This window comes from Bidens hawaiensis, unplaced genomic scaffold, assembly GCF_021521415.1.
Source record: "Bidens hawaiensis isolate Kalapana, Puna unplaced genomic scaffold, B.hawaiensis_p1.1 tig00011510_1, whole genome shotgun sequence".
NCBI lineage: Eukaryota > Viridiplantae > Streptophyta > Magnoliopsida > Asterales > Asteraceae > Bidens > Bidens hawaiensis.
In genome coordinates, this window is record NW_027491901.1 from 254,742 (window position 1) to 263,275 (window position 8,534).

At 37.7% G+C, this 8,534-nt stretch overlaps 1 protein-coding gene across 1 annotated transcript; it reads right to left on the reverse strand.

Annotated features, from left to right (window-relative positions):
* Positions 1 to 881: 881 nt before the first annotated feature.
* Positions 882 to 4,021, reverse strand: LOC143538192 (cytokinin dehydrogenase 6-like). Its single transcript, XM_077031797.1, has 5 exons — positions 3,440 to 4,021; positions 3,197 to 3,324; positions 2,855 to 3,115; positions 2,512 to 2,774; positions 882 to 1,247 (listed from the first exon to the last, which is right to left on the reverse strand). The coding sequence occupies exons 1-5, from the start codon at positions 4,014 to 4,016 to the stop codon at positions 920 to 922; spliced, it is 1,557 nt and encodes a 518-aa protein (XP_076887912.1). The 5' UTR covers positions 4,017 to 4,021; the 3' UTR covers positions 882 to 919.
* Positions 4,022 to 8,534: the final 4,513 nt, after the last annotated feature.

Genomic DNA, 8,534 nt, shown 5'->3' on the forward strand with positions numbered 1-8,534 from the left:
CATTTTAGTGGTTCAAGTTCTCAAAGAGTGACCCGAAACAAACCTTCTACATGTGTGTTTTGTTTTTCTTTTTTTTTTCAATACACAGTTGTGTATATCTTTGAGGCCTTGTGTTTTTTCCGACTAATAACAATCACCAACCAACATTTTTATATTAATACTTAACATTAAGTAGTAATTGTGTTGTGAGTTATACAATTACGCATTTTGTTGTAAAATTTAGTGAGAGCTCCACAATTACAAGACAGGCCATTTTCATTTTTTAGTTAAATAACTTTATTTTCTAAACGACTAATCAGAAAATTTATTAAAGAAAAAAAAGACGAAGACCAACAAGATGCTGGCCCGCCAAAAACACACACACCAAATAACCACCTTAAACTAAACCCTCAATCTGCCCATAACCCTTACAATTCAAAGTTAAAATCCCTCCATCTTTCCCAAGATAGCCTTGTATATTATGACCTATTCTCGACCCATAGAAAACTTAACGGCTTTATTTATCCTACTACACCCCTTCAAACACCACCTCATTTCTAGCTTTTCAAATACACCATATTTAGTTAAATAATTACTTATAATCTAACTAATAGTACAATAGGAAAAGGAAAAAAAAAGTAAAAAAAGAAAGATATCCTCTTAAATTTGTAAATAATTTACATCAATTTAAGATTTGTACATGTTCACCTACTGAGGTGTTACAACATGTTCAAAGAATCCGTAAACTTAATCTTCGCACCGCATCGTCTAACTCATTTTAAAAAAAATATAGGAAAATCCAAGTCAAGTCTGTTATGAGCCAGATCAATGTTATGCAATGTGAACTGAATATTGAGCTCATGATTTCTTTCTTTCTTTCTTTTTTTTTTTTGGTCAAAATATTCCACCACAACATATATTGGTTTAGAAGGGGTCATTTTCACCTTTCTAATAATAATACTCCTTTTTGAAAAATTCTCTGGCCTGGAGCAAGTATTGCTAATGGGTCATAAGCCAATTTCCTCCGTTGAAAGGTCTCCCACCGTTGACCAAAGTGGGCCCGCCACTCATCTTGTGTGGCATAATGTGGTAAATATTGTTTCACGCCAAGTTGGGCTTCTTCACAGAAATCCAATATTCTTTTATTCTGACTCAAAATATGTGCTAGACCATCTTTTCCTGTGGATATTGGATTTGCTTGTGATAGTAATGCCACTAGATAAAATATATCTTCCTCTGGTAATACAGCTGACGTCATGTTGTTCCATCTGAAATACAAAAATTCTCACATTTAATTTACAACCCTTTCACTTCAATATTGCTTTTAAATTAAAAGTTAGAATTACTAAAAAATAGCCCAACTACAAAAAAAACACACCTCATTTCCTAAGAAAATTTCCTACAACATGTAACTCTAACAAATTTCAGACAAATTTCCAACAACAAAAACAGCCCTGATTTTGCAACAGTATTATCACAAAATAGTAACAACACAATTTTTCGTTGGAAAGTTGTTGCTAACTCTCCAACAAGATTTCAACAAAAAAAATACATTTTATCAATTTCATTTATTATTTTTGTTGGGAAAAATAAAATATAATTATTTATGTTATCTATAGTATTATACATTTGTTGGAAAGTTATAGCAAATTAGAAAAATACATAAATCAAAAGTATAAAATAAGTTGTGCTAGAAAATTGAAGGGACCTTTGCAACAAATACTTTTGTAGCAATTTTGTAGTAAAAGTTGTTGGAAATTGATGAAAAAGATTTTTTCAGTGAGTATTTTCCCTCGCAGCTTTTGGTAAGAAAATCGTGAGAATATGGATTTCAACAAATTTCCAACGAAAACACTATAAGAAAATTGACTCTTCTAGTAGGGCCTCTACACTTCATGAATTTGCATTTAATATTTCAAGAAAATCTTAACAAAGATGTTGGTAATGCAATTTACTCAATATATGTTGTTGTGGTTGTAGTAATAAATCAAAAAATAGAATTATTACAAACATTATAATTTACATACTGTACAGTTTATGTTTGACAAACTACATCCCTTCACTTCATATATAGATAAACACTAAACGTTTTAAAAAATCTTAACTAAGATATTGGCAAAGGATTTATTCATCATTGTAGTATTTTTAAATTAAAAGTTAGAATTGTTACAAAAAAAATTCACATTACCCTTGGATGAGCAATTAATATTCCAAACAAATCTTTTTAACTAATATGCTGGTAATGGGATTCAATCAATATTTGTTGTGATGTAGTAATTTTCAATTATAAGTTATAGTTATTACAAAAAAAAATAAAATAAAAAAATCATATTACCCTCACTGTAGAAATTTACTTTGACAAATTGCCCCCCTTAACTTCATGGTTATGCATTTATATGCTCATAGAAAGTGACCCCTAGATCGATTTATTTAACAACAAATGACATGAATCTTAACTAAGATATTGGTAATGGGATTCATTCATCATTTTTTGTTGTGTCATGTTCTTAAGTTATAAGTCAGAATTATTACTTTGACTTGTTGACCGGGTAGACAAGGACCGGACCATTGCTTGTATCCACTAGAATGTTGCCGAAAACTTCATCCGCAAATTTGTGAATTTTACTTCTTGGAACAAGAAGATTAAGCCACGGGTGTGGCACATCCCAAAATCCCTTTTCTTGTAGTTTAATTTCAGCTGTATGAACTCGGTCCAAAAACTCGACATATGTAACTTCAGTCATGAAAAGGGTTGACGGTATATAATCTAACTTAGATAGCATCCTCTCAATTTCCTGTACCAAACACATATAGTAAGTATTACCAAAATTAATAATGTTAGTAATAATAATACCTTAGCATTTAAATGACTCACCTCATTGGTCTCAACACTCTTGTCTTGATTGAAATATTTTGCCAACTCAAGGCAAAAAAGTGTTCTTCCTTCTGACTTAAATTGACTGGCAAGCTCATCATATTTAGGGTTAAAAGATGATCTCCAATTATTAAGGAGACCAGTTCTGTTTACAAGTACAAGTCCTTCTATGTAATCAAATGTATCTTTTGAAGATATCAAATGTTCTTGATCTCGTGTAAAGGTCGAAAAATCCGAGTACACCACTCTGATCCATTTCACCTGGTAAATATTTTTACTCAAACTTGTCAATAATTTCCTATAACTATAAAGATTAAATTTTTACCAACAATATATAATTACCATCTGTGAAGCGGGCTCTAACGAAATTCTTGCCCGAGTAATTATCCCATATTGTCCGAGTCCTCCAAGAACACCACTAAAAAGATCTGCATTTTGTTGCTCTGAGCATGTCACCACCTCCCCCTTCCCTGGTAACAATATATATACATGCACTTTACTTCTTTTAGTACATTTATTTATTATAAGTTAATATAACAATCATATTATGTACATGTTGTTATTATTATTATTATACAAACTAACCTGTAACAACTTCAAGTTGGTGGACATTACTGATCTGTGGACCATGACGAAATGCCTGCCCACTGATGCCTGCATTGGACAAGGTTCCACCAACCGTTAGATGCAAATAATCGGTCCAAGACCTCGGTGTGAGCCCGCGTTTAAGGCTTTCATGCAAGATATTAATCCACAGTTCCCCTCCAGAAACATCCACATAAGGTAAAGTACCACCCTCATGATCCCCAATCTCAAACCGCATTTGTGGCGTCTTTAACGACTCCATGTTAATCACAACGCCACGGTGCGCCTGCGCTTGACATTGGATCGAGTGACCGTGGCCCCTGGCTGCAACCGTGAGGTCCGAGCCAGGGCCCAGTTCCCAAACATGCTTAACTGTCATGGCTATATCAGAGACCGATTTAGGGTGCAAGACCGCAAACGGGAGAAACTGGTATTGGTTGCCGTAATCTTTGGCTGCGAACTCGTTGTTGGTGAAACTAAAATGCCCATTGACATTTATTGTGGTCAAGGAAGATGGGATGTTTGAGACACTAAGGTTTAGTTGGATAGCTATAATAAAGGTTAGTAACATGATCATGAAACTTGTTGTGATATTATTAACAGACAGCTGAAAACTGATCATATTTAATATTTCAGGATATGGAATTAAGGAAATGAGTAAGTGAATTTAAAGACAGAATTTTAGTGTTACAGTCAACCTATCTTGAGTGATAAGGATCCGTGTGTAGACTGTCTGTTTAAAGTTTCAACCACTTTTTAGCTTCCCTTTTGGCATTTGTTAAAGCCATCATACTCATACATGTCATCTTGAGGATGAAAAAGTAGATTTCACAATCTTTGCACTTATTTCCTCACAGTTTTACCATGTTGAAGATAAACTAGTTCATTGACATGTAACGACAGGTGTGTGATCATCAATGGCTGCCATCCGTTGATTTGGCCTGGCCCCCACAAAATCAAGTGAATTTCAATAAAGTTGTGTTTGGGACCTCTTCCCACCATTGCTATAGACATGGATCGAGTTGACAGCTAGCTCACAAGAACCCATTGCTTGCCCATAACCCGAAGAACGAAGGCTTAACGTTCTTAATCGTGCCCGCCTTCAACAACCCGGATATATAACAAGTTACTGTTATTTGGCTAGTTATATAATTATCATATTTTATGTTATAATATCATTATCGAACTAGTTATAAGATTACCATTTGATATGGTAACTATATAATTAGCCGATAATAATATTGCAACGGAAAATTCAATAGCTTTAGATATAAGGTATTGAAATATCAGACGAAATATAGTTATTATATCTAGAAGGTATTTAAATGTAATATTATTTGATATTTTGATGCTGTGTATGGTTCTGATTTTATCATAGCTACTGAAGAAACACGAAACATACCAGGCATGGTTCGGATCGTCTTCTACGGGATGATGTAACCAAATCTCGCTCTCCTCCGCTCAGATCTGCAATGGTTTTTGGGGGTGTGGAGGTGACTGCTAAGAAATCTCGAGGATCTCTTGTTTACAGACACAAAAATGGTTATGGTGGTGGCTCTTATTGAGAACAACAACCCTTAATAAGGAGGTGGAGACCTCCTTATATAGGGAGCCTCATGGCCACCATCATGGTACCCTAATGGGCCTAGCCCAGTTAGGGTTACCTCCACAAAACCCCATCAGCCCAATAATATTGTATTAGTCCATATAATAAAATAAGCCAGACATAATAAATTAAGGTCGTAAGCCGGGTTTAGTACCATACCCCTACAAGCCCCCCAAGTCCAGTGTTGCTCCTAGGCGTGCAAGCGTTTAGGTGGAGCGCTGGACTTCATAAGGTGTGTTAGGATATGAGGCGGTTTTTTCCCCTTTCTTCGGCCTTGTCTTTATTGTCTTTGAGTTTTGAGAGGTTTTCTCCATGATGGTGACAAGTTGTGATCCTTATGATAATAATGGTGCACTGGCATGAATAAGATATAGCACACATCATAACAATAGTGGCGCGGGGCCTGATAAAAGATAGAGTGCGCATCTCGATAATAATGTAATGCAACTTGCGCGCGAGGCAGCTTACGAGCTAAAAAAATAATGAAGCTTGCGCGCGAGGGGACTTACGAGCTATAAAATAATGAAGCATGCGCGAGTTGCGGCTTATGAGCCATAATATGATGATAATGACTGGCCCACAAGGGCCTCTTCTACGCAGGATGACTATCCCAACTTGTTTTCAAAATAATAATGGAGGCACAAACGGCCAGATAATAATAATAATGTCAAGGTGCTTGTGCGACTCGTAGCCGAACCTGCAAAAACATATCAACTAAAAGTGGATGTATTACAAGGTTCCCATCCTCGGGCCAATTATGAGGTGTGCCCAACCTACGTTGGCGCGTGGCCGTTTGGGATATTATTAGGCTCCCGACCTTTATGTTTGGCGCGTGGCCATGTGAGATATTATTAGGCTCCCGACCTTTATGTTTGGCGCGTGGCCATGTAGGATATTATTAGGCTCCCGACCTTTATGTTTGGCGCGTGACCATGTGGGATATTATTAGGCTCCCGACCTTTATGTTTGGCGCGTGGCCGTTTGGGATATTATTAGGCTCCCGACCTTTAAGTTTAGCACGTAGCCGTATGGGTTTATGAGGATTCCCAACCTTTAAATTTGGCGCGTAGCCGTATGGGTTTATGAGGATTCCCAACCTTTAAATTTGGCGCGTAGCCGTATGGGTTTATGAGGATTCCCAACCTTTAAGTTTGGCGCGTGGCCATGTGGGTTTATAAGGATTCCCAACCTTTAAGTTTGGCGCGTGGCCATGTGGGTTTATAAGGATTCTCATGTAACATCTGCCCCGATCCGACCCGACCCAGGTACCCGTTTCCCTTATCCGATCTCCTTCTTTTATGATTTAATATTTATTTATACTTATACTTTACTTTTAATAATAATATATATTTTCCTTCCCGCCTCTTTCTCTCTCTTTCTTTCCGCCGTCCCGTCCCTCTCCTTCTCTCTTTCCGCCTTCTTTTCCCTCTTGTCGCCGTCCCGCCCTTACGCCTTGTTTCCCTCTTTTTCTTCTAACTCTTTGCTTGTCCTTTGTTCCTTCCCGCCTAAGGTTGTCTGCGCAGCTCCACGCGCCAGACTCCCTTACAAGGAATCCTGCGTGAAGACCACCTGTACAGCGATTCGCGAGACGAACTCTTCTCGCAGCGCGTTAAGAATTGTAATTCTTCTCGCAGCGCGCGAAGGACGGTAGTTCTTCCCGCGACGCGCTAAGGATTTGTAGTTCTTCTCGCAGCGCGCTAAGGATCGTAGTTCATCCCTCGACGCGCGAAGAATTATAGTTCTTCCCGCGGCGCGCTAGGAATTTTAGTTCCTCCCGCGGCGCGCTAAGAAATATGACTCTTCCCGCGGCGCGCTTAAATGAAGTTCTTTCCGCGACGCGTTAAGGTTGGTTCTGTCTGCCTTCGCGCTCGCGCTCTCTTGACCTTCTGTGTCAGCCTTCTCGCGCTAAACCCCCCTTTGAGTTTTCTTCTGTTTAATCTAGCCGTTGCTTTTGAGTTGTCTTATCTTTTGAGCTGTTGACCTAATCTGCTTTATGTCTGAAAAGTTACTTTCGGCGCAGCATGCGCACCAACCCCATTGGTTGGCAGAAAAAGTGACTGACATTATCTTTTGAGATCTGCTTTTGCCATGCTTGACCAGTACCTTTAACTGACCCGCCCATGCCTGTTTACTATTCCCTGTCAGCTTTATCTTGCTCTCTGCAGCTGCCATATCTTTTGATATCTTTTGCTTTTGGATTCTTATGCTTTTTGATATCTTTTGCTTGATCCTGTTAAAGATCTTTTCCCCTTTTCTAGGGATTATGTCTCCTAGGGTTTTCCTATAAATAATAATAATATTTTCATAACACTACACACACAAAACACTTAATCTCTCCTGTTCTCTTGCTCCTTGCTCTCTCTGCCGTCTTCCTCTCTGCCTCCGTCTTCCTCCCTGTTCTGCCCTGCTTTTCCGGTAATATATATATATTATATATAATAATTTACTTATTAATTATGCTAACTTATAATCAAGACCTAAAACAGATCATTAAAACAATAATCTTAATTATAGGTTAACTTGTGCTTGTTTAAAGTTGGTTCTTGCTTTATCTTACACCGCATCGTTTATCAAGTGAGTAATCTCGTACCTAATCCCTTTTTATTTTTAATGTTTTGGGATGTTCATGTGTTCATACAAACTTAGAGTCTTAAACTGTTTATGAACTTTAGTCGCGCAGTATCCCATGTGTTGAGGACGTAGACTTGGCTGTTTATTTGTATGTGTGGATCATTAACCGTCTTGTCGGTCTATTCCGCAGTTTTCATGGTACCATTAGATGAACACGGGAGAACTATCGTTTATGATTTTCTCTTTTGTTTGCACATGCACAGTTTGTCTTGTTTGTGAGCTCAATTGTGAGCACTGGCAGTCTTATGAATCTTAGAGTTGGTCCCGATCAGATTACACCCTTGTTGAAAACCAGACATACACATGTTGCGCGCAGATTTATTGTTATCTATGTATTGTATTAAACTTGATTTCTCACCAACACGCAAGTGTTTGACGTTTATTTTAACACATGTTCAGGTTTGCAGTAGCTGTTTTGGAGCTTGTGGACACATAGGAAGTTTTCTTTATTTTGGACATAGATTAAAATGTATCAAGACAAGTTTTTGCTGTTCGAATATTATGATTTATAATATATTGATTCATGATGATTTATGTTATCTTGTGTTTACCCTGCGCGTGCGCGAATGAATGTATTTATTAAATATTGACACCCAATAGTGTCACGAGTAATGAAACAATATGTGGCGCCCCGATGTATAATCCGCCTTTGGTCGGGGTGTTACAGATTGGTATCAGAGCTCGTTGACTTTAGGATAGGTGGTTAGACGTAACGGCCTAGAATACCTAAGAGTCCCTTCTCGCGCATGAGAGAAATCTCATGTTTGCGCGCTTATTGTTAATTACTCGTTATTTATGAATATGCTCGCGCTTGCGCAGTGTATGATTTTATGTTCTACTCCGCGATATTTCGATTTT

What these genes read in the sequence shown, in the direction of transcription:
- LOC143538192 (XM_077031797.1), bottom strand. Translation starts at nt 4,016, where the DNA reads ATGATCATGTTACTAACCTTTATTATAGCTATCCAACTAAACCTTAGT. An exon ending in TAGAGCCCGCTTCACAGATG is followed by an intron (nt 3,116 to 3,196) that starts GTAATTATATAT and finishes AATATTTACCAG; the next exon opens with GTGAAATGGATCAGAGTGGT. An exon ending in TACCCGGTCAACAAGTCAAA is followed by an intron (nt 1,248 to 2,511) that starts GTAATAATTCTG and finishes TTTGTATTTCAG; the next exon opens with ATGGAACAACATGACGTCAG.